Raw genomic sequence first — 26,311 nt, forward strand, 5'->3', positions numbered from 1 at the left:
ATTTTCTGATGACTATATAAATCTGGTTGGTGGTATATACCGATTTGAGGAATTAAAGTGATTCCTACTTGTTGATGGATTATCCATGGTATAGTATATAACTTTAATGTTATGTTTTCTTCCATTAAATATGCATTAACTAAATTCAATTTGTTGACTGTTACATGTAGGTTACCATGGACAAGTGGATGAATATAACTAACATGGGATATGTTATTGCATCAAGGTATAATGTGATCCTTGTTTCTCTGTCACTTTGACAAAGCATGACATTTTTTCCTCTTAGAAGTCAACCACCAACAAATTGTTTTGTGCATCGTGTGATGTGTATCGGCCATGTGTATGGTAATCATTTTGTTCAGGTAAATGCATGAGTCATCCTTCCTGTGTAATTATTGTGAAAATATTTTCACCAAGGTATTTTTTATGTGTATGTTCTTATGTAATAGGTATTTCTAAGGGGTCGTTGTCCCTTACCACCATTAGCGTTGTTATGATCTACACATTATCATCAACAAGCAAAGCAGTGGTCCACACCATATATTAGTAGAATGCAACAGTATACAAATTTGTCAAGGTTGAATACAGAATATGTTGATTTAGATGAAGATTAAACATTTACTTTTGTAGTTGTGATCTAAAATAATGATATACGTGTGTTTCATTCAATGTTGACATTTACTTACTTTTGTGCTTGTGATCTAAAATGATGATATGCGTGTGTTTCATTCAACGTTGACATTTACGTACTTTCACTAATTAGGGTAACTAAAGGATAAACATAATAATTTAATTCGTAATTAATCAAAAATTAAAAATACAACTTAAACAATTAACGTTCTTTACTCATATAAAACCACAAATTATATAAAACTAGGTAACTAAAATAACTTTTCACGCATGTTTAGTGTGCCGCCTTCATCGCAACCGCACATATACATTGTCATCTGCAGTGACACCTCTAGCGATCCGCAGGTAGTCCTCCATGACATCGTATGTCTCTGTGCCTTCAATGATTATCCTTAGGTTGAGCAACCGCTCCAACCTTTCGGCTATTGGTTGACAAGCCTCCTACAACATGATAAAAAAACAAAAACAAATAATGTTAAGGGTTAATGAATGTTCACATAAATTGAGTAACAAGAATATGTTGAAAATTTATTTACCACTGCATGTCGAGGCCGCTCTACACTAGCATGTGCATCTTCAGCTGCTTCATTCATACCCATTGTCGCCACTGGATGCTGAGCAACATGCGGTTCAACAAATGTGTCATGTTGCTGCACGTGGGGCTATCTAGGAGGATCCTCAGGCTGTGCTGGACTCATGAAGGGATGGGATATCGAGTAGAACCAATCCATGTAGTCCAATGAACACTGCCCAGGCGCTACACATATCTGACCAACCGGTGCAATGTATTAAAAAAATTGAATCCATCTATCATCAATGTCTTCTATACACAGAGAAAGAGTAGCAGGGTGTGGAGGAATGGTTTGCATATACCCAAACTGTTGTACAATCCTCTCCAATCAGTGTATGACAATAGATGGACCTCATCTGATATGTCCTAAAAATAAAGAGATAACCTCAAACTCTCTGAAGGCACAGTGATACAGCATCGGATGTCAATCTATCCAACAATCTACAGTATGTCGATACTAGTAATGCCTTCCCAGACTTCCAACAACAGGCACGTGGTTTCCTCTCATCATAATCCTTAGCAGCAACAACACAACCAACAGAGGGAAAGTGCTCGTAGATCCAACACTGCACATATTTTCCAAACAAATCAATTAAACACATTTCTCAAAATAGAACAAACAAGTTAATATATATTTTCAATAAAAAATCAAATGACCTGTAAAAGTGTGATGTATCTTGCAAGCTGTCTAGTCGTGCTCTTTGATGCATCATTCAGATTGTCATACATATGCACCGGTACAACAGCTCCCCATGCGTAGCTAACACTTTGCGTCAGGTCCCTCAATGCGACCAAGAATACGACATAAACGTGTGTCACACTCTTGTTAGCAAAGAGTGTGCAACCAAGAAGGCGCAACAAATATGCACGAGCTGCAGGTGTCCACTATGTTGTGTCACATTTGCTCCGATATACATCTCACAACCAGGAAAGTCAAACATATGCCCCATGGCATTGTACTGTCTCAGCTCATGCCTTTTCACCACTTAGTTCAAGCAATTCCACTAGCAACAAGATGATATCATCCACATGAAGAGACTGAAAACTATGGAACGCGCATGTAATGGGCAAATGCAGCAACGAGGCCACATCATCCAACGTGATAGTCACCTCTCTAACTGGCAGATGAAAACTACTAGTTTCCAGATGCCACCTCTCCACGAAAGCAGACATAAGTCCCCGATCACCAGTGTCCAACGAACATGTGATCAGAGGACTTAATCTTGTGGTAGCCACTAAGCCTTCGATCTCAGGGGTAGGCCTGCCAAACATCTTGACCTTTCTTCCATGGGAGCATAATTTCAGCTCAGGATGTTCCTGAAAATGATAATATAAATCATTTCAACAAAATTTAACAATTACTTACGGGAAAAAAATATTTAAAATTATAAATACCTCTCCACTCCAAACTTTCGTGGCCACATGATAAACATAGTCTTGCAACACTGATGTGTCATGGGGTCCTCCTGGAAAACCCTTGGCATCAATTGGCACATCAACACCAGCTGTTTCTTCAAGCAGTTCATAAACTTCCTCATCCACTTGATCCATATCATCAACATCCTCAGCAACAGGTGCAGCTTTTTGTTGCCTACGTGCGGATGTTGTGGGCCTACGTGATCAGGGAGCATCATCTGCATCACGACTGACTTCTCTCCCTAAGGCTCTTCTGATAACCCTTCCTAAAGCCCGACCCAAACCTCGTGTTCTAACCATGATTTGCACATTAAAGGAGTCATCAAAATTTGTAAGCCAAAGAACAATACTACAATCAATCCCAAATTACTATCACAATAAAAAATTTAAATTTTATTCAAAACTTAAAGTAATGGCCAAAATAAAACTACAATTTTGTTTTTCAATTAAATTTTAATGCAAAGTTAAACTAATGAAAATTGACTAATGATAAATTTTTTTATTGTTCCATATCATTACTAAATTGTCAAATATATACTAATAAACATTTGAAATTTATCATATATAACAAATTTATGAAACACCTTTTAAACTATCAAATATAACAAAATTACTAAACTTCTTAATGCAAAATATTAATATTTATGTAATTAAAATAACAAATTTAACAAATTCTAATTTACTAATACTTTTTAAAAATAATTAAATCACAATAATATATATATATATATATATATATGTACACACATTTGTTTTAAAATATACAAATTACTTAATTTCTTAAAAAAATCAACTACACAAAATAAATATTTTTAATTAATTACAATTACACAAAAAAAAAAACAACAACATTAACTTATTACAAAACAAATTTTAAACAAAAATATTATTTAATTTTAAAATTTTAAATAATTATAAAATATATTTTTAAACTCATAAAACAAAAAAAAAATTAATTACGGATCCGTAATCTATATAAGGCATACAGAATCCGTATACCTTATAGGGATCAGTAATATGTATAAAGCTTATGGATTGTTGATATGTATGCTCTATACGAATCCACCATCCCCTCCGACATGTGCAGCTCCCCCCATCATGAATGAAATGCAAGCTTAATGAAAAGAAAAACTTACCTCGACGACGACTATTGTGACGACGACGCGACAGCATGACCGGCGGTGGTGGCAAGACGAAACACCAATGGGGATCAACATGCGCGGAGTAGAAGCAACCCAATATTACGGAAAGTACTGTAGCGGCAAGGATGGGGGAATTCCAAAAGCTTTTAAAATAAGAGTGAAGGGCATTTTTTCCATTTCACCAAATATGTTGGGTGTACCAGCAGTTGGGCAGGTGCCCAAAGCCATGATAGAGTCAACTTTGAGGCCCACTCCACTCCGACAGCCAAACCCATTTTTTTGTCAGTACCAACTTGTTTTATTTTTTTATTTAATTAGATGATAGCTAACTATTAACTAGCAAATTTTAGATAAATAATCATACCAAATTTTTTATTTCCCGAATTAAAAAAAACATAACAATCCAATTGTTTTGTTTTAGTAAAATGATTGATTACTGAAATGTCTTTATCCTGTCATAAACGAACACAATTATATTATTTATATATTTTTTACATAATTTTTTAGAATTCTGTTTTTTCCTATCTTAATTAATTACTAAGTACTTTCCTATCATAGTTATATATTATCCCCAAACAATATATACAACTACAAATACAATTTTTCCAAAGAATAAAATTATTATGATTAAAGGAGAAGGTACGTAATAAATTCTATTCACAAACATTTTGGGTTCTAGCTAGAATGATTGCCAATAAGAAATTACAAGATTGGAACACACATTATTAACGGATAAGCTAGCAGAGAAATCCAACGCATAGTATACATCACCTTAAGTAGAGTCCTTAAAAGCATACTAGTAAAACAGTAACATATCTCACAAGCTTAAAAGAAAGAAACAAGATGTTGCACCACTTACAGTTATATGTAATGAATAAAAGTAAGAAGAAAAGTTAATACTACTATATTATAAAATGGTAATGAACCTTTAAGTAATTGCTAATTCTCCTTATTCCTCCAAAAATGATAGTAGAAATTTAAGTACTTTGCTTGTCAATTCGGTTTGCTTCTTTGCCAACTTGTTACTTATTATCTGGAGTACTTGTCATTTTCTAGTTCTCATTATCTTCAATGTTTATATGAAAATTTAGCAAATATAACTGAGGGAGTGAAGCTTGGACGAATGATTGGGTTCACTCAGAATTATAGCATAAAAACAGAATCACCGCTGTCAAATAAAATCTCAAATTCTCACACTATAATTTTTTTAAAATCATCCATAGGAAGGGTATCACCTAGAATAACATTCTAAATCATCCATATGAAGGGTATCACCTACACAACAATTTGTCCTACAAATTTTTCTATCAGCCCTCTTCGATTGAATAACTAGAAAGACACACAAAGTAATTCCAAGATAAACTTCTTAATGGTAAGCAACAACAGAATTCTGGTTTATAGTGATTTTATCCACTAAAAAAAATTTGTTAAGCTTATTAACAAGCCAAATTTACTAACCTTCAGGTTATTGTCCATGATCCTTTTCAGTTTGTCTAGAATTTCAGTCAATGTATAGATTAACAAAGAATGCAGTACTATCAATAGTTCATGATTTTATCCATGAGAAGATCAAATCAAATCATCGTCCTTCCTTGAATGAAATCAAATCATCATCCTTCCTTGAATTTAAACAAAACACAAATTTATATCTATGACAAGATCAAATCAAATCATCATCCTTCCTTGAATTGAAATGTAATATTTGTATGTACGTTTTTTCTGGTTTGCAATTAGTGACTCGTAGTGGTTTGTAATTCTTTTTAGAATAACTACCCAACTTTAAAGAATGATTAAATTACTTATTTGGTTCATATAGTTTCACGATTCTTACTTTTTTAGTTCTTATAGTTTGAAAGTGATTTTTTTAGTTCCTATAATTTACATTTTAATTCTCTTTTAGTCCCTATAGTTTTGAAGGTGATTTTTTTAGTCTTTATAATTTGTATTTTAATTATATTTTAGTCCTTATAATTTGAAAATGGTCTTTTTAGTCCCTATATTTTATATTTTAATTTTCTTTTAGTCCTTACCATCAAAATATGAATAATGCTATCAATTACAATTAACTACAAAAATATTAACAAATAATTTGTAACTAAAATAATTGATAATTTATAATTAATTTGTAATTAATTATTTTTATATATTTTGTAATAAGGACTAAAAGGTAATTAAAAATGTCCTTTCAATATTTGAGATCGATGCAAACCATTTCATGGGACAAGTTCAAAGTATAACACCCCATTTTTTCGTAAAATAAATTAAAACGGATTTTATTTAAAAAATAGTTTTATAAAATTAATGAAAATTTTTGTAATTGAATAAATAAAGAAAAATAATTTTATTAATTAAAATAATAGTTTCAAGGTAAATAAAATAAATATATGTTCTTAGAAAAAAAATATTTTATTTATTCGTTTGATAGGTAGTAAAATAGAGTTTCTTTTTATAAAATGATAAAATAAAGAAAAATAGAGTAAATAATAGGCTCAGAATATCTTAATTATAAAATAAAGACATGTTAGGTCAATTTTTACATTTCTCAATTTCGTTTTCCCTTCTTCTCCCAAAATCTTATATTTTTCCCGCATACACTCAAATTTATCTCAGTAAAATGACGATCTTGAACTCATTAACCATTAGAGCTTCATAAAATTTGAACACTAGGTTTGGAACTTATTTTCACACATACCCACCATTGAGATTTATGAAATAATGTTTGTGGTGAGGGTAATGTCCCTCACACAACTTTTTGTTTTTCCTACATACACCCAAATCTATCCTGTAAAACTATGATTTCTGACTCGTTAACCGTTGGATTGTCGTGAAATTTGGAGTCCAGGTTTGAAACATATTTTCGCACATTCTCACCGTTGGAATTTATAAAGTAATGTCTATGGTGAGATCAATTTACCTCGCACGTAGATAATGGAATAGAGGCTTCAATCCCTTCTCCTTCTCTCTAATGCTTGGAAACCCTAATAGAACAACCAGAGGAAAAACTTGAGAAATCTCAGGGAACTACTAGAGATGTCACTATCGCTTCCGGACTACACATGTGAGCCCACTTAGAGGTAAGGGATGAGTTTATCACATTTGGGGTTAAAATGAACATATGTAAAGATCCTTAGGGGATCAAATTGGGATTTATTTTGGGATGTTTATTGTATTATAATTCTTCATGTATGATTATAGTTGCGAGATTGTTTTATTGGGATCATGAAATTGTGATTGAAATTGATAAATTGAATATGTGATAAATTGTGAGATAACATGTTGCTTTGAGATCATAACATTGTTATTGAAATTGAGTATAAGCGCAAAGTTGAACATGTGTTAATTTGTGAGATACACGTAAACATGTGATGGTGGATTGTGACATTATGAAATGTTAAATTATGGACATGAGATATGGTTGTGAATAAGTGTGTTTTTAATATTTGATGTGACAATACTTGTGTTGTGAGCTGTGAATTATACAATAACCCAACTGGTGTTTACCTGGAGAAAAGTGTTTATGCGCAAAGTGTTAAAGGGAAAGCGTAGGGTTCCAAGTTAAGAACCTAAAGTGTTAAATTCTAGCGCAATGTGTTAAACGTGTTTGAAACACGAGTGTGAGATCATGAGTATTGTATAATTCATGAGCACTGTATGCGTGCAAAAGTTATTTTATGGGTTGGACCTGAATCAAGAAGGTGAGACCCTAACAGATTTTTCAAACTCTAGGCCTTGGGGGTAAAGACATTCAGTTTAAGTGCTCCTTTAAGCCTATATTGATTCTATATGGTTGGAGCATTTTCACAAAATAGAGTGACCTTGACTGGTCACCTTATGATTTTACTAAGTGAGAGTGACATGACATGCCCATTGTGTGACGTGTCTTGTTATGTACTTCTAAGCGCGCCCCAGTGTAATTTTTCACTGACATGGTACCACATTGCAATGTTTAACTTGCCAAAAGTTACAATCTCTAAATCTTTCGCAAAACAACCTTACAGAAACCATACCCTCAGAGGTTTTTAGTTTTTCCTCTCTAACAAACTCATTGGATCTGTCACAAAACTCATTGAGTGGTAGTATACCAAAAGAAGTGGGTAACCTAAAAAATATCAACTATCTAGACATGTCTGAGAATCATGTGTTGTAGTATCTCTATTTGCAAGGGAATTCCTTACACGGAATCATACCTTCCTCTTAGGCTTCATTGAGGGGTCTTCAAGAGTTAGATCTCTCACAAAATTACTTGTCCGGAACAACTCCTAATGTTCTACAAAACATTTATATATGCTTTGGAATACTTGAATGTATCTTTTAACATATTGAATGGTGAGGTGCCAACTGGAGGTGTCTTGGGAAATGCAAGTGGGTTAGTGGTGACTGGAAATAGTAAGCTTCGTGGAGTATTTTTGAACTGCATCTACCACAATGCCCCGTCAAAGGTAGCAAACATGCAAAACACCATAAGTTCAAATTGATAGCATTGATAATTAGTGTGGTTGTTTTTCTTCTCATATTGTCAATTATTCTAACTATCTACTAGATGAGGAAAAGAAGTAAGAAACCGCCTCTGGAGTCACCAATAATTGATCAGCTGGATAAAGTTTCATACTGAAGCTTACACAACAGAACCAATGGGTTCTCAACTTCAAGCTTGATAGGGTCTGGAAATTTTAGCTTTGTCTACAAAGGAACTCTTGAGCTAGAAGACAAAGTTGTTGCAATAAAGGTCCTAAACCTTCACAAAAAAGGAGCTCACAAGAGTTTCATTGCTGAATGCAATGCACTTAAAAATATTAAACATCGAAATTTGGTTCAGGCTTTAACATGTTGTTCTAACACGGATTACAAAGGTCAAGGATTTAAAGCCCTAGTTTTTTAGTACATGAAAAATGGAAGCTTGGAGCAATGGCTGCATCCTAGAACACTTAAGTTTTTTTTTTATCAGCAAAAATATAGTGATATTATATATAATATGAAGATCAGTACAAGTGGTACTGTTATATATACAACCTAACACCATGCTTTGCAAAGCTATGGTGGCCTAATACTAGAAATACATCAAGAATTAGGTAACCATTGGTTTGACCGCAAGCTAGGCACCCAAACATAGAAAGGCTATATGCTAATCCCCCCCTAAACACAAAAACCTTCCCTAATATTACTGGACCAGAAGTGGAATGGGGTATGGAATCCTTTTTCCAAATTCTTAAACCATGTCCAACAAAGGAGTAAAGCGTCCTCCATCAATTTGTAGGCATTAAAGCTGTCATTTGAGAAGATGATTCTGTTTCTGTGGTGTCAAATACACCATGTCAAGGATATCCACCAAGTCTGCCAGCGCTGTATCTGAATGTCCTCCAAATTACAGTATGAGTGTTGCAGGAAATGTGTCCTAGAACACTAAGTGCAAACTGCAAAGGTCCAAGAACATTAAACCTTGATCAAAGATTAAATATCATGATTGATGTTGCTTCTACATTACATTATCTTCATCATGAATGTGAGCAATCAATCATTCATTGTGATTTAAAGCCACGCAATGTCCTTAATGATGACATGATTGCTCATGTGAGTGATTTTTGCATAGCAAGACTTCTCTCAACCATTAATGGTACCACTTCTAAGCAAACAAGTATAATTGGAATAAAGGGTACTATTGATTATGCTCCTCCAGGTATGTTTTAAACTCTCCAATTAGTGTTTCTTTGAATTCCCTTATCTTTCGATTCAAACTTGATATTTATTTACTAATTACAAGGTATTGACAATTTTTGCTTTATACTTTAGAGTACGGAATGGGGTCTGAGGTGTCTATGAATAGCGACATGTATAGTTTCGAGGTTCTTTTGTTGGAGATGCTTACTGGAAGAAGACCCACAGACCAAATCTTTGAAGATGGTCCAAATATGCATAACTTTGTGGAAAATTCATATCCTGATAATCTTTTTCATATTTTGGATCCATCACTTGTACCAAAACCTGAAGAAGCAACAATACAAGAAGAAAATAGTCAGAATCTCACTCCAACAGTTGCAAATTACTTAGTTTCACTCCTTAAGATTGGACTTGCTTGTTCAGTGGAATCACCAAAAGAAAGAATGAATGTGGTGGATGTCACTAGAGAGCTGAGAAAAATCAGAAAAGCCTTTCTTACTGGTAAGATAAATGGAATATTACTTAATTCTCTGCATATTACTAGAGAACAAATGTAGATGTGTCACACTTCTTTTTTCTGCCAAATTTTAATTGCAGTTGCATTTATAGTAATACTCTTTTGTCCTTTGTTTGTGTGTTTTTGAATTATTTCACACTTTTTAGTTTTCCTTTCCAAACTTGACACCATAATAAAAATGAGATTTCTAGATGCTTAGTAGCATATGTTGCTGCCTTTGGCTCTTACCTGATTAATTGCTTATGTAGTTATAATTTCATTTTCTGTCATTTGCTATGTATTTCAAAATTTCCAAAATTACAAAGGTAACTAGCTTCTTCTCGAATTTCAGGTGTTGGCACTTGAATAATCAAAGTTAAGATCAAATGTCACAACAATTTCAGAAACTGGTGTGTATGTTGCGCTGTGTACTCTTGTAACATATATCATAATATACTTAATGGATGTAATAGTAGTGAACTTATTAACTTCCTTTATTTTCATTTCCCATGACTTCTCCAATTTTAATGCATAGCATCAAAATACTTTCAAACTATATCCATATTCATCGTACCAAATTTTTATGTTATTGGCGATCCATAAACATGTCTTTTATATTCACGGGCTATATAGCAGAGAATTCTTTCTAAATCTGGTTTATGAGACGTGAACTTCATAAAGGTAAAAACATAAAAGCTTCCATATATTAATGAGTATAAACCCAAACTACAGGGCAATAACTATAAGTGAACTGCAACACTATAAGTTGATGCAGTGGCTGCACATATGCTTCACAGGGACTTTCGATCAATTGCTCTGTTTAAGGGTTTCACATTTTTGTGCCAAGTCTTGTGTAAAATCATGTTGCAGATTCAAGGTTTGAATATTAAAATAACAAAGGAAAAAAAATACTTTTCAATCTATCCGAGAGGTAGTACTTGTAATTTGTAAAAGCAGTAATTGAAATCAGTAACAACTTCTCTTAGTTGTGTCTTACTCAGACGGATTAAAAGAACTAAACATAATTGAAATGTTGTTGTACAAATGCTACCCAAACTAATTTGATGTCTTTTTTTCGAAAGTTTTTTGTTTGGAATCTTGTAAGCTCATTATATTATGCAGCAAGCTCAGTTCAAACTCCACTTCCCTTCTGGTTCTTTGAAAGTTTGCTCAAGTAATCTGCATCACTAAAACCACGTAATTGTAATGAGAAATTCTGACAAAAGAGAGACTCCGTCCTGGACAGATCTTGAGATAATGTAGAACCCTGCAAGCCGTATGAAAATGAACTTGAGTAGGGTATGATAAGAATTGGCTGAGCTTATGAGTTGCAATTGTAATGCCAGGCCGTGTTGTGGTGAGGTACAGCACTCAGCCAATAAGTCTCCTGTAAGAAGAAATGTCATTGTATTTGATAAAAAAGCCTCTGCCTACTAACAAATTACGCATAGCAGAATGCTGAATAAAAGGAATCCTAATCATTGGTGGTACCATTTATTGCTGAGTTGGGGCTGGTAGTATCTTCTGTTTTGGCAATTTCTATATCAGCATCTTCTGCATGCAAGTCGGTTAGCAGTAATTCCATAAAGAGATTCGAAGAATGCGAGATATGCAAGTGTATGCCATACCAATTCAGTTAATTGTTTGGAGGCTGATCAAGTGATTTTGGTGACTAAATCAAGTGTGTTGTTTTGTGTCATATTTGTCACTGGTTCATCTCTACATGAGCTATCATTTAGTTGTCCTCACTGCTTTTATGCTTATGGTGTACAAGAATAATTTCTCCCTTCCCCCCTTAGTTTCTAGATTTGCCTGGTTAACAAATAGTGTAAAATGACATAGTAAGTAAATGTTGAACGCATCAAGTAGGGTAATTGACATTGTCATAAGGCGTATAATTATTGAACAGAAGATCTTTATGTTAACGATTTATATGTTTTGTTTACACCAGAAAGAAGTTGAATACCTAAATTTCTTGGCTGTGTTCAACCGTAACTTATTGCCTTGCAAATCAGAAGATGCATAGCATATTTTGTATTATATAATTTTGCTGTATTTGGAGCAAGTGGTTTTGGCAAAAACTTTAGATTGTTGGTCCAGACTAGAGGTATCCATCTTACCTTGTAAACAGTAATCATACTTGAATATGGTTTTCGATTTTATAAACAATTCAAACGTGAGACTTGTTTAAGGAAATTAAGCATGTAGCATTGGACTTAATTAATCATTCATATATTTTTCCGAATGTGAATTATATTCAGGCCCATAATACCAATTTTGAGTTTGATCTCTTGTTCGCCTTTACTTGCTCCATACTTCTAAATAAAAATTAAGGGTTTTATGTGTTCTGCTCTGTATCCGGTCTGTAATTTATGGTGAGCGAGAGTTTGCATAGAAGTTCAGAAATCTTCAATTATCCTCAATATCGGTTACCACAAGTAATCCCATATTTATTTCTTTTATAAACAGGCATAATGGCTAACCGAGTTGATCCTTTACCCGATGCTTAATCAGATTTTGTTGCAGCGACAACAAAGGTGCTAGAAGCTAAAGAAAATGCTAGTAGCCTGAAAACAACAGCATGCAATGCATTAGTGTCCTAGATAACTTCAAGCAGAAATGAGAATTATTTAGAGTACCATGTGTAGGCCCAAAATCACAATGCCACAAACCAAGTTGGGTGCTGCTAGGTGCACCCAGCAATTTAAGTGAAGTGACAAAAATGTCTTTCACTTAAATTTAAAATACCCTACCTATGCAGTGTTACTGTTCACCTTCCGTACGCTGCTTTCGCTCTCCCTCCTTGCGTGTTCGTCTTCTTCATTCGCGACCACGCCCCTGCGCCTTCGTCTTCTTGCTGGTTCTTCTTTGGCGGCGCTGCTATTGGCTGCTTCCCTTAACAGCATTGAGGACCTGCGGCTTCATTTTGTTCTTCCATAGTCGAGGTAAGCTTCCTGGTCTCCATTAATGGCTGCTATTGGAGTTTCGTCAGGTGTGGTTTCATACATATCATATGATCCGTATGCGTTATATGATCCGTGTAACGCATACGGATCAACTGATCCAGTATAAACTATTTTTATTTAAAACACAAATAATACCTATTTTTAAAACAAAACTAACAAATAAACTAACTATTTAAAAACATAATTGAAAACATAATTTTTCAAACAATAACTATTTTAAATTTTTTTAATTAATTTAAAAATAGTCATACGGATCAGTTGATTGGTATGCATTACACGGATCATATAACGCATACGGATCATATGATCCGTATGAAACCACCCCAGACGAAACTCCAACAGCAGCCATTAATGACCAAGAAGCTTACCTCGACCATGGAAGAACAAAACAAAGCCGCAGGTCCTCAATGCCGTCAAGGGAAGTAGCCAATGGCGGCGCCACCGAAGAAGAACCAGCAAGAAGACGAAGGCCCAGGGGCGTGGTCGCGAATGAAGAAGACGAACACGCAAGGAGGGAGAGTGAAAGCAGCGTCCAGAAGGTGAACAGTAACCCTGCACATGTAGGGTATTTTAAATTTAAGTTAAGGGTATTTTTGCCACTTCACTTAAATTGCTGGGTGCATCAGCAATAATGCTGGGTGCACTTAGCAGCACCCCAAAATATATTCAGAGTTCTATAAGAAACAGAGCTCCAGCCTCTAATTTGTTAAAAATTGAAGCATCTAGTTATGTAGCCACAGGCAAAGACACCCAGACATCAGGAGGGGGAAAATGACAAACGGGAGTCCCACTTAGAGGTGTCTTTGTGGCAATTTTCACCTAACCCCTCATACAGATTGGTGCCACTTTGCTGGTTGTGGCAGTAAAAGACTGTGTAAGGGTGGTGACATCCTATAATGTTTAAAACTGAAATTACTTTCCCTTCTGAGATTGTATAGTTCTATAAAAGGGCCAGTGGAGTTTGTTAGATGGATGATGGTCAAAACTTTGAATTGCGCATTGGACCGAAACAGATAACATGCAAAATCAAACAAAGGAAGTAGCACGGAACTTGGTCTCTCCTTCCATGGATTCAAATTCACATTGTTTGTGTGTATAATTCATGGCCTTCGCTTGGGGAATGTGTTTTGAGATAGAGAAGAATTTAAGAAGGAATGGTAGCTTTTGAAGAATTTCTAGTCAGAAATTTTGGAGATGTTGAAGAATTCTTCTTGGAAAAATGGATGGGCATTATTTTCCCAACTTCTAAATCATTTGGGGTGAAAAAACACATTCAATTCAAGGTTCGTGTGATTGTGATCCACATGGGATGGCTTGTAAGCATGCACATCCTCTGAAATCATTCTTTGTGTCCATCTTTATACTCCTCCTCATTTTCATTGGCATCCCACTTTCCTTTCTTCATCTTATTGTTGCCGTCATCACTGTCATCATCCTCATCGTCGTGATCTTCATCATCATCGCCACCACCTTTGTGAGCATGCTTCTTATTCCTTTCTAGATCAGCACTCTCAAGCTGCTTAATATTGTTAATCACAGGATACTTCCTCCAGTTGAATATCCCTCCCAGATGTTGCAGCTATCTTTATAGCTCCACTATCCTGTAGAATCTACAACATCCACGAGGAAGACGGAAAAAGTTGAAAAATCAAGAGGGAGGGTCATGGACAAATTTATCATAAAAGCAACCATTCTCATATCAACAGGATGATGAAAACTAAGGAGCCAAAATCATTTCAAACAAAGTTAATTTGCTTGAAAAAAAGATGACCAAAAGGCAAAACTTTTCAAGCAGCAGTTGAAAAAAAACTAATTAAATTGCAAGACCTGTAGGACTGTTACATTATGGAGATAAAAAGAAAGTTTCAAGTCAACAAAGATGTGATTTAAGTTAATTGAATATCATAGCTAGATCTTACCAAAACGACAAGTAGGATGCACAGGATGAAGCTTCAAGAAGCAAATCAAAATCTCATTTCTTTGTTTTCCTTGAAACTTCTGATCTTTCTTCCAAGCTTCTAAAGTATCTTCTGTGGGCTCCATTCCTTCCAGAGGCCGCCATGTGAGCAATAGTAAACTATTTCGTATTCAGTTAAGTGAATGTGTGTGTGATTCACAGTGTTTTAGGAGTGTAATTAATTAAACAAACCGTTGTAGACCTCGCCTGTTATCAATTTCTTTGCATCATAACATATAGTTTGAAGAAGGCCTTCATGTCAATGCAGTTTGGGAATTGCATGACTTGTATGAAGACATTTTACAGCGTTAATAAATGCATAATGGAAATTCAGGCATAACTCATGCGTTTTCATTTTTGCAGGATAAAATACATTAATTATCACCAACAGAAAATTAAGGAATAAGGATTGTTGTGTCATGCACAATACACACAAGTTACATTCTTTAACAGCTTAGCATAAATCTAATCCTTAATCTTGTATAAAATGTTTAACACAATATAGTCTAAGCATGATCATCATAGAGAAAAAAATATATAACATTAATCATCACAGTCACATTAATGCTACTGAGCAGCATCTTCAGAAAACCTGGCATCAAACGGAGCTGAGGGGTGGGTAAGAGCTGAATTAGCAGAACCAGCTCCAGAGCCATGCTGCAATTCAATCACAAGCCATCGAACAGCTTTACTCATCTGTTCCAACCGAACTGCACTAATGGGAGGAAGACCGGTCATGGTAGCTTGTCCAGGTTTTCCTGCCACAGGCCTTGTTGCCTCATCCACCAGACACTCAGATCCTATCCTTTGCTTCACAGACTCCACAAACTCCTCAGCTTGATCACATGCTACTCTAAACAATTCCCACTTCTGCTTAAAGTTTTCTAGAGCAGTATCTGTTGCCATTGTTTTAATGGAACCAGCATTTTCTTTGGCTTCTAACACATTAGCTGCTGCAGCAACAAAATCTTGATAGGCATTATTCAGAGAATCAACTATGCTGTCCATTGTGCCTGCTTGTGTCAAATCTAAGCTTCTTGTAATTACAGATCCTAAGGGAAAGTAAGACCAATTGAATTAAAGCACAAGAACAGTAGCTAGCAATAAAAGATTTCAAGCTATTTGTCTCCTAGCCTGATCTTGTTTCCTGAAAATGCATGACAAATTAATATGCAAGACTAAACCTATGAAACAGAACACAAAATGAATTGGAGCATTATAAAAAGGGAAGGTGGAAGGAGAAACACTGCTAATACCAAGCACCCTATAAACAGATACACAGATCCAGCAATTAACTTTGATCTCAGATAGGGAATATAAATATTATAAAGTAGAAAAGTTTTTCTGATCATGAACATAAATATTATAAAGTAAAATAGTTGCTGGTTATGAATCTAATCTAATAAAAATTAAAATCCACCAAACATAGGTATTATAAATTCAAAACTGTCATTGTACTCAATGAAGAATGATAGCACGCAACTTATAGCAATAAGCAAGCAAGAATTGCATGAGAAATAGTGAACATATTCCACAATAACCTTAAAACTTTAATTTATTGAGGTACATTCTTATGGCATAGACATTGAACTAGATTTGTACTAAAAAAAAGGCATTCAGATTGATATCACTGTTACCACCAGATTGATCGGCACCACTAACTCACTCAATCTCATTGGCCTATTATTCTGATAACCAGGTGCAAATTAGACTTGGAAGGTCACAGGGAGACAAACCAATAGACCAGCACAAATTAGTTTAGTTTATCTGACCCAACCATGTAAGAACAAAATCAAAACTCAATAAAATTAAATTTTAATTTTAACTTTTTCCTTGGTTTGAGACAATACACAGGGAAATGAATCCCAATTCACAGTGGCATACAAATTATCCTTATCCACCCTCTAAGAAAAATAGCATTAGCAATTCAAGATGCAGAGCACATATGTGTTGGTGACACTTACTGTTTCACTTACTTGAAGAGTGGGCTGAGAGTGAGGGTCTTTGATTGGGTTTTACTGCTTCGACTTCCTTCGTTCTTAGCTCGCGCCAACGGAACCCTAATTAACCAAATCTGAAGTGAAACAAACCCCCTTTCTAGTTTGTCCCTGTTCTGTTTAATGTTAATATAATAAAGCTTTTTAGGCTCCACTAGTGCAGTGATTAAGATTTAAGACACAATAAAATATTTTAAGTTAACAAAAATAAAGGCTAAATAAAAGATTGCTTACGTAAGGAGTGTAATTTTTTAATATATTCTTAAACTTATACCCGAGCCTAGATATATTTGTGGCATTCAAATTTAATTATTACTATAAAAAATAAATAAAGAATAAAAATATAAGATAATATTTGTATAATGATTCTACAATCTTATTTTATTTCGACTAATAATAATTTTAAAATTTTTCTCTTATAAAATAACTCATGTCACGAATATTAAAAAATGATGGTAAAACATTCTATAACAATATAATTTTATAAATGTAATTTTTTTATGATTTTAAATTCTACTGCTTTTTTGTTAGTATTTACACACAAAATACATGTGTACACACAACCATACCACTGTCTTAATAGGGGTTTTATTAATTGATCTAATTCAATACAAAACCACGGTATGAGGTGAAATTGTTGACGAATTAAAAACATAATTATTTGTAAATAAAAACAACTATAAAATTAACTCATAGATAAAGAAGATAAAAAAAATGAGGTTGTAAATAATGACGCATAGTAAATCATTTATTTTGTTTCTCCATATTTAAGATTTCTTTTTTTTTCTCATAAAGTTAATTGTATGTAGTTGTACCAAATATTAAGTATAAGTCATGACTAAATATATTAATATATGATAATGTTTCTTCTCATTCTCTTAATAAAATAAAGTTAGTCTATAATAAAGTATTTAAAAAATATAAGTAATCTTGGATACAATATAATTTTAATGAGAATTATTTTATTATTTGAATATAATTAATATCATATTATATTATTATTTAATTTTGTTATCTGATGTGCATTAAATATTATGTAAGATTAGAACTTATCTTACTTTTATCTTACATGTTATTATTTTATTCTCACATCTTATTATTGTTCATAAAATGAGTTTTATATATTTTATAGAGCAAATTAAAGTGACACACCCTAGAGATTTTGTCTAATTATACATGTATCCCTCATTTTTTTCATCCTACACACTTTCCATAGTGGCACCCCCTCACTCAAACGGTGTAAACTCCATTAGCATGCAATTTAAAAAAAAACCAAAAAAATACCACCTTCTTAGTTATTCCTCAGTTTTTGATGATCATAACTTCCCTTGCTATTGTTCTTGTGCAACACCATCTTCTCAAAATGGTTCTTCTCTATCATATTGTGGTTTTTTCCTTCAAATTAGGCATGACTCAGATGAAACAAATTTAGCCCTCACGATTGTAGCTTTGTGGGCAAAATGAATTAGGCAATGAGTTTTTAAGGGTTGAGGCTGAGGCATCAACGTAGTACCAAGAAATTTTGGAAGATCCAAAGGAAAAAAAAAATAGGAGAAGGTTCATGAAGAGTGGTGGCTTAGTGCTACGCAATGGAACACTGGGGAAGAGAGAGAGATATTCAAACTTAACATTAAAGGCACAATAGTTAAGGAAATTTTAGAGGATCTTACCTTTTTTTGGTTATAAGATAGATTGAAACTTCTATATTTTCAAGATCCACACCAAAAGGTACCTGGGATTATTTGGTTCTGTCATCACGATGACATAATTTTTGCACAACCTCCCTCGTCATGGTTGCATTGGTGTCCAAAGACACCACCCTTTTCTTTGTTGCCATTGCCATGAAATCTATCATCACCTACCTTGACTGCATCAAGCTACTTATGCAAATGAGAAAAAACATGAAGAATGGGTGGCATCAAAACAACAACCATCAAAACCTATGCTTCGTTTTTCATTTGGGAATTGTTTAATGCTATTCTAAACTTAAGTTCAAGGCAAAATTGAATTTCCTGAAATGGGTAAAAGATATTCTTGTAAATGAACTTTGAAAGTTAACATTTTACTTAATCGATTATAAGAGGTGTGCCAAAGTAATGTCTTTAGGCGGAAGAAATGCATCTGTAATTATACAACCTTCAAAGAATATAAGTGTACTTTATTCTATTTTATAGACGAATTCTAGTGTAGACCACTTTAATAAGTGATCTTGCTTATCATTTTTTTATAGCCATTAGATTGATCTTATCTTTAGTTATTACAGTGCACCTTCTACACCCTATAATTCCTTAACCTCTTCACCTCATTGTCCTCTACAATGTTGACACCAAAAACCCAATCACCACTGTCAACAAATTCCTCACTGTTGTCGGCGACAACCCGACATCCTCCTCAACACCACCAACATACCCTCTTCCTTCCCCCTTTGTCCAAAAACAAAGATAACACAAACTGTAATGACGTCACTCAACTCATCAAACCAGCAAATTACAATTTGGGTGCATTCACCTTAAAGCCTCCACATTAGTTCAAGTGAAATTCTATACAAATCATGATTTATCTAGAAAATTTTAAAGGAAATATCTTGTGTTTAGGAGACTTTTTGTTAAGGTGGAAAGATGCTTCTCCCATTACACAACAAGTTCAAAAATTTGAAGACACCCATCATATAAAGAGGACCAATGACACTTAAAAACCACCATGAAGACGCAGGGCAAGGTAAAGGATAGACTCCTTTATATTGTAGACCGCAAGGGCGCACGGTGCGCCAATCCACAAGTTGCTTCCGAGCAAAAATGAACCTTTGATTCCTGAAATTTGTCGTGCAATGTATAATCATGTGCATGTAATTAATGTATGATTTATAAAAATGAATCACTTGTACAACTCAGCCTCCGTCTATTTTATATGATAGTTATGTGATACATTTTTCATAAATATTATACAATTTTTTTATAATCACTATTCTTTTCATTAACTTTCTCTTTACTATATCAAATTTGAATCATCATATTAATTTTATTGCACTTTTATAATATCTAAGTCTTTACTCAAGTAAAATGTTAAGAATACGTTTTCTATTAAGTAATAATATTTAAATATGATCTTAATAATATTTACAAGATACATATCATATATTACACGTTCAATCTTTTTAATTTTTGTATGCATAAAAATAATAAAAAAAGACACTCTCAATATATTTTTATTAGGCTTTCAACATTATCAGATAGGGCCTAATGATATGCTCGTACTTAGATTTTCTATAGAGATTCACTTGGAAAACTACTACATAATATTTTTAACTTATAATTACTACATATTAATGCTATATATATTGCTCATGGCTCACCCTTCTATCTCCACGTCGAACTCCTCCCTCACCCAAGTCGAACACCAGAAAAACCGTGAATCGCTCATCCTTCAAAATTTCTCTACTGTTCTCTCCAGCGAAAACTCTGACCGTCCATTGCTGCATTCCCATCAACGGAGGAAGATTATACGCCCACGGAGTCGAATAAAACCACCCACACCATAGCATAACCCCTCTCTCAATAAACGATCTCGCTTTCAAAATAAATAAATAAGACCGTGCGGCAACAACAAGCTGCAACTCAATTCTCGAATCTCCGATCAACCATAACCACTGATTCGCCGGAAACCCTACTTCGCTCACCAATAGGCCGAGGCACTGTTCCGTTCTGCTGAATTTGAATCCCGTCGACGGCGAGGGGAGGAAACCTAATTTGCGAACTTCGTTTTCCTTTTTTTTTTTTTTCTTTTTATTTATTTATTTCGGGAACGAAGAGGAATATTGCGGAGTGAAACAGCGTTAGTGAAGTTTAAATAGGGTTTTTGAGGCAACGAAGGCTCCAGAAGAAGACAGTAATCGGAATTGATTTTGCTGGAATTGTGCTCTGTAGCTGCTGCTGTGCTTCTTCGATGAGTTCGTGCTGAATTCAGTTACAATTCGCGGATAGCTCTGTTCAGACACATGGGTTACGATTCGGATAGCCCCTCGCAAGATGGGAGGGACGAAGGTGAGTTTTTATTTAAATGGAATTTGGGTAATAGTAGCATGAGAAATGCTAGAAACAGGGAAAAGGAAAAACAAGGAAAAAGAAATAGTTACAATAGGGTCACCGGGTTAAGTAATTGGATGTATAGTCTAGTTGTTTAGTTGTTGTAGGCTCTTTTTACTTTTTTTTTTTTGAACTGCAAAAATGATTTATATTAATAATTAATCAGTACCAGGGGTACTACATAGTAGAAGCAGGAGTGGAGTATCTCCTGAATAAGGAAAAAAGAAATACAACAACCCTACAAAAACAGCCACAAACCCAACCCTACAAACCAACTCTACTTAAAAGCTATAGACATAGCTGAAGACCATTGTTGAAAAGGTACATTGAAATCCCTTTCCCTCCCTTTCAGCCAAGACCAAGTGAGGAAAATTGCATTATCCACCATCTTAGAGATAACAAAGGTCTGATTATGAAAAACCATATCATTTCTAAGCTTCCAAATTGACTTTGTAGCTGCCAACCACCATATTTTCCATCTTCTATTGGTAGCCATCCTTCCTGCTATACTTTAAATAAGAGAGTTATACGCGCTGCCTTTTTATCAACATACGTGACATTTTTTTTGAAAAATTATGAGGCCTTTTTTTATTGGGTCTTGCTAACCGGTGCCCTTAGGGCATTGGTTAAGAAACTTAAAAGAAAAAGTATTTATCGCGAAAATCATAGGAGAGCGGAAAAAAGTCATGAGGGGTGCAATTTTGCACATCCCAATGTCTACGGACACTCGTTAGCATTTAATTTTTTTATGTTATAAAAATGAAATGCAAATAATTTTTTTGTTGGTGGGTTTAAAGTTCGAGCTTTAGTTGCTTTACTCTTGGGTCGACCTTGTTGTGGGCTTGGAACATGTTTCGTTTGCTTATTCTGGCGGTTTACTATTGCACTTAAGCATTCCTCTCTTTAATATTAGGTTTAGAATTTGGAGTAGGGTTGAATGGTTGCACTGAAATCTAAGTTAGTGTCCATATACTTAAATTTGTAAGCTAAAGTTCATATGGGAGTTTTGGTAGTGTTCTAGTATGCAATTTGGTTTCTTGTTTGGTATAGTTTGTTAACCCCATGTTTGGCGAAATTCAAATGATAGACGACGAAGAAGAATATGAGGAGTCTGGCAAGGGTAATCGTTTTCTTGGGTTCATGTTTGGAAATGTTGATAATTCTGGTGATCTCGATGTTGATTATCTTGATGAGGTAACTTTATGCAGCATTTATTGTTACTTTTGAATTTGGCTGTCAACATGTTTGGAAAATCAGGATTGAGCTGATGCATGCATGTATGGCATGTTTAGATTGCTTTGCTTTTTTTTTTTTTACTGTCTGTCATAGACTCATAGTGTTACTGTTACATGCAATTCAATTTTGGAGGATTTTAGTATTTAGAGTGCAAACTGCAAAGACTGATTGATTATTTGCTACATTTGTGTTTGGTAGGATGGTGGAAACTATCAGAAGTGATTTTGCCTTCTGCAAGCATCATTTTAGTGAAAATACAAATGTTTGGTTATTGTTGGATTAGGATAGAAATGATTTTGCCTCCAAACCTCGGTTTGACTAGAGGCGATGAAAAGTGGCTTTTGCATTAGGTTGAAAAATTTACTCTAAATTTTATATCATAGGTTTTAGGCATCAAAATTTACAGCTGATTTTATAGTGCAATATGAGCTCGACCTGAAAATTATGTACAATAAGATTTTTGTTTTGATTAAATTCATGCACAATAACATTGCTGTTTACACTTTATTATGGGCATGCCTGATTATCAATGATCCAGGAAGGATAAATTGGAGGTTCTAGGAAAGCGGGGGGTGGGGGGGGGGTCTTTCTAAAAAATAATTGCATCTTTTAGGATATGTATTCCCGTTTAGAAAATTAAATTATATTGGTTGTTGAATGAGCAATTTCATATTCTCTGTTTTTGTTATGCTTGGTTTATTTATGTTTCTGTGTTTTGGTGAGAAACTGTAAAGCTAGTGCTAAATAAGCACATTTCCTTTTTAGGATGCAAAGGAGCATCTTTCTGCATTAGCTGATAAGCTGGGTCCGTCACTGACAGATATAGATGTAAGTAAATCTAAATATCATTATCTGGCTGTATTGTTTAAGTTTGGAATTCAAAATTCTATCTGTTGATGTGGTTAACAAGTGTTAATTATCAGATTTTCCTTCTATATTTCATTCTTTCCACTTCTATTTTGAAGATGTGATGCTAATTTGTTGGTTGCAGTTGTCAGGAAAATCACCACAAACACCACCTGACGTTGTTGAACAAGGTGAAGTTGTCTGCCAGGAAAAAACTATATCATGCAGTTTTTGATATTCTGTTGGTATCATTTTTTTCCCTCGACAATTGAGAGCACTTCACCTGTGTTTTATTTCTACTGGAATTCTTTCCCACATGACATATGCTCTGTAGAAAATATCATATGAAAGAATAAATTTTGTAAATCTTATAGGAGAAATCCTAGCAACACACTATTTTGAACTCATTCTCTGCTATTGGCTGAAATTTATTGGAAATAATTTTTTTTGTATGTCCCACTTCTTATAAATGACTCTCCTAATTTTGTAGTTTTCAATAAATTTTAGCCAATTTTAGAGTGTGTTGCTAGCAATCCTCATCCTATATCTTCTCCATGGTATTGGAGGATTAGAGTTGAGTCAGTTGACGCTTGGTGTTACTCCATTCTGGAAAATATTTATAAAAAAGTTGTTTTTGTAAAATTAAAACCTCAAGGAGTTATGCCTGATGCTAGGTGTTAGTAAGGGACAGTGGCATTAGTCATTAGAAGTAAATTGGGAAAACAATCTGATATGAAGTTTCAGTGATGGCTTGTGACTGGTATTAATGAACATGTGCGAATAATATTCATTGATTAATGCCATATAGTGTCACATAGCTATTGGTTGGCTCCTAAAATATGGGGCAGGTGCTCCTGGCCTATGTTTGCACCAAAACGAATTTCCTTAGGTATATAGTGCATTTTAGTCGAAATGAATTGATTTATTAAACAGTAAACAATTAATTGGGCCCTTTTTGGGATTTGATCAGTAGAAGGACGTTAAGGTTTTATGCAGTTGAGCTCTTTCTACAGGGCTTTGATGCATTTTAAAGCAAAATGCAAGAAAATTACAGTGTGTGGCTTCTGCTAGTGAATTTGATTTGGGTTAGGATAGTTTCCATGTTTTTTTGTGTGTCTGGATTTGGATCCTTTCGTACAAGGTTCTCACATTTTTGTTTTGATCAGCAAAAATATATATATATTATAAATAATAGTGAAAGCAGTACAAGTGGACTGATTTACATACAGCCTAGCATCAACAGGAGCAGAACTACGGTTAACTAATACTATATACAAAAGAAGTATTAGGGAACCAAAGATCTGGCTGTAAACTAGGTAACCACTCACACACAAGATCTGTAAATTTTATACACTATTCCTCCCGAGTACAAAAAACATCCCAATACTGCTAGACCAAGAATGAAATGGGATATCAAATCCTTTTTCCAGGTTTTTAAAAGCAGAAGAATAAGGCATCCTCCATCAATTGATGACCATTGAATTCCATGCAAATGGGGTCTTCCCTAGGGGCAGCAACGCATCCTTTATCACATTGATCCCAAAACTGAAGGACCCGCAAAATCTTTGTGAATATAGGCCTATATCACTAATAGGCTGTGTTTACAAGATTGTGGCAAAGCTCCTAGCAAATAGACTCAAGAAGGTGATGCCAAATATAATAGATGAGAAGCAGTCTGCATTTATTAGTGGAAGACACTTGCTGCACAGTGTGTTGATAGCTAACGAGGCAGTGGAGGAAGCAAAGAGGGGCCATAAGCCATGTCTGGTGTTTAAAGTGGATTACGAAAGAGCATATGACTCAGTCTCTTGGGCTTTTCTATCCTACATGATGCGGAGACTAGGATTCTGTTCTAAGTGGATTTGTTGGATAGAGGGATGTCTTCACTCAGCCACGGTCTCTGTTTTGGTTAATGGTAGTCCCACAAATGAATTCATACCTCATAGAGGCCTAAGGCAAGGTGATCCACTAGCGCCTCTTCTATTCAATATCGTTGCTGAAGGTCTAACTGGTCTCATGAGAGAAGCATTGGATAAGAGCCTTTTCAGTAGCCTCCTTGTGGGAAAGAACAACATACCAGTTAATATACTACAGTATGTAAACGACACCATATTCTTTGGTGATGTCACAATGCAGAATGTGAAGACAATTAAGTCCATTCTGAGAAGCTTTGAGCTTGTATCTGGGCTAAAGATAAATTTTGCTAAGAGCAGCTTCGGGGCAATAGGGAAGTCTGAGCAGTGGCAGTTTGAGGCGGCACGATACCTGAATTGTAGAATCTTGTCCTTTCCTTTCCCGTACTTGGGTATCCCCGTCGAGGCTAATCCAAGACGTAGTGAGCTTTGGGATCCTATAATTAGAAAATGTGAGAGAAAACTAGCCACATGGAAACACAGACACATATCCTTTGGGGGAAGAGTGACTCTCATAAATGCAGCCCTAACAACAATTCCTATTTATTTTTTCTCCTTTTTCAGGGTACCTTGAAAAATAATAGTCAAACTGGAAGCAATCCAGAGACAATTCTTATGGGGAGGAGGTGTGGAGCAGAGGAAGATTGCATGGGTTAGCTGGAAGGAAGTCTGCCAACCAAAGGACAAAGGGGGCCTTGGCATTAAAGATCTCAAGACCTTTAACTCAGCTTTGTTGGGGAAATGGTGCTGGGACCTACTTCACAAGCAAGAGGAGCTTTGGGCAAAAATACTCTTATCAAAGTATGGCGGTTGGAGGGCATTGGAGGAAGGCATAAGAGGAAGTCACGATTCCATTTGGTGGAAGGACCTGCTTTCAAATCAGCATCAACAGCAGAACCAGGTAGTCAAAAGGGAAAGAGAATGAAAGGTGGGGGGTGGGGAGAAGTTCAGATTTTGGGAGGACCCTTGGACAGATAATGCTATACCATTAATGGAGAAATATCCAAGGTTGTACCGGATTTCGGGCCAACAGAAGCAAATCATCATGCATATGGGGAATAACACTAACAACGGATGGGAATGGAAGCTAGCTTGGAGGAGGGCTCTCTTTGATTGTGAAGTACAAATGGCGGACAATTTCCTTGGGGAAATATCACAGCAGCAGATACAGCCCCATAGGGAGGATAAATGGATTTGGAAGCATGACCAAAGTGGATACTACTCAACAAAAAGTGGTTACGACTTGATATGGGGAGAACAAATGGGAGCTAATCAGAACTTAGACTTTGTGGACATTTGGAAGCTCAAAATCCCAGCTAAATCATTGGTTTTTGCTTGGAGGCTAATTAGGGACAGACTTTCGACTAAGATGAATCTTAGAAGGCATCAGGTAGTGGTAAATGA

General features: G+C 34.9%; 2 protein-coding genes, 2 long non-coding RNA genes and 2 pseudogenes across 10 annotated transcripts in view; 2 read left to right on the forward strand and 4 right to left on the reverse strand.

Moving 5' to 3' along the window:
- Positions 1-776: 776 nt before the first annotated feature.
- On the reverse strand, positions 777-3,888 carry LOC114409406. Its single transcript, XR_003666077.1, has 5 exons — positions 3,754-3,888; positions 2,597-2,909; positions 1,859-2,518; positions 1,167-1,767; positions 777-1,071 (listed from the first exon to the last, which is right to left on the reverse strand). It is a non-coding gene; the product is annotated as an uncharacterized LOC114409406 (long non-coding RNA).
- A 2,761-nt stretch (positions 3,889-6,649) lies between these two features.
- Positions 6,650-10,402, forward strand: LOC114410601 (annotated as a pseudogene).
- Positions 10,403-10,642: 240 nt separating this feature from the next.
- On the reverse strand, positions 10,643-12,996 carry LOC114409408. Of its 4 annotated transcripts, XR_003666081.1 has the most exons (4): positions 12,664-12,996; positions 12,410-12,477; positions 11,402-11,722; positions 10,643-11,297 (listed from the first exon to the last, which is right to left on the reverse strand). It is a non-coding gene; the product is annotated as an uncharacterized LOC114409408 (long non-coding RNA). The 4 variants fall into 4 exon arrangements; XR_003666080.1 differs by having other exon boundaries at positions 11,402-12,477; XR_003666079.1 differs by having other exon boundaries at positions 12,410-12,996.
- A 126-nt stretch (positions 12,997-13,122) lies between these two features.
- Positions 13,123-15,042, reverse strand: LOC114409409 (annotated as a pseudogene).
- Positions 15,043-15,181: 139 nt separating this feature from the next.
- Positions 15,182-16,952, reverse strand: LOC114409410 (mediator of RNA polymerase II transcription subunit 32-like). 4 transcript variants are annotated; one of them, XM_028372859.1, is made up of 2 exons: positions 16,810-16,952; positions 15,182-15,980 (listed from the first exon to the last, which is right to left on the reverse strand). In XM_028372859.1, the coding sequence occupies exon 2, from the start codon at positions 15,839-15,841 to the stop codon at positions 15,401-15,403; it is 441 nt and encodes a 146-aa protein (XP_028228660.1). In that variant the 5' UTR covers positions 15,842-15,980; positions 16,810-16,952; the 3' UTR covers positions 15,182-15,400. The 4 variants fall into 4 exon arrangements, with proteins under 4 accessions (XP_028228660.1, XP_028228659.1, XP_028228658.1 ...); XM_028372858.1 differs by having other exon boundaries at positions 16,798-16,952; XM_028372857.1 differs by having other exon boundaries at positions 15,182-15,885; positions 16,810-16,951.
- A 3,227-nt stretch (positions 16,953-20,179) lies between these two features.
- Positions 20,180-26,311, forward strand: part of LOC114409411 (transcription initiation factor TFIID subunit 1-like) — a 31,547-nt gene continuing 25,415 nt past the window's right edge. The window contains exons 1-4 of the mRNA XM_028372860.1: positions 20,180-20,870; positions 22,000-22,106; positions 22,914-22,976; positions 23,140-23,185. Coding sequence (XP_028228661.1) covers positions 20,825-20,870; positions 22,000-22,106; positions 22,914-22,976; positions 23,140-23,185 — 262 coding nt within the window. The 5' untranslated portion in view covers positions 20,180-20,824. The remainder of the gene's footprint in view (positions 20,871-21,999; positions 22,107-22,913; positions 22,977-23,139; positions 23,186-26,311) is intronic.

This window comes from Glycine soja, chromosome 4 (genome assembly GCF_004193775.1).
Source record: "Glycine soja cultivar W05 chromosome 4, ASM419377v2, whole genome shotgun sequence".
Taxonomy (NCBI): Eukaryota; Viridiplantae; Streptophyta; class Magnoliopsida; order Fabales; family Fabaceae; genus Glycine; species Glycine soja.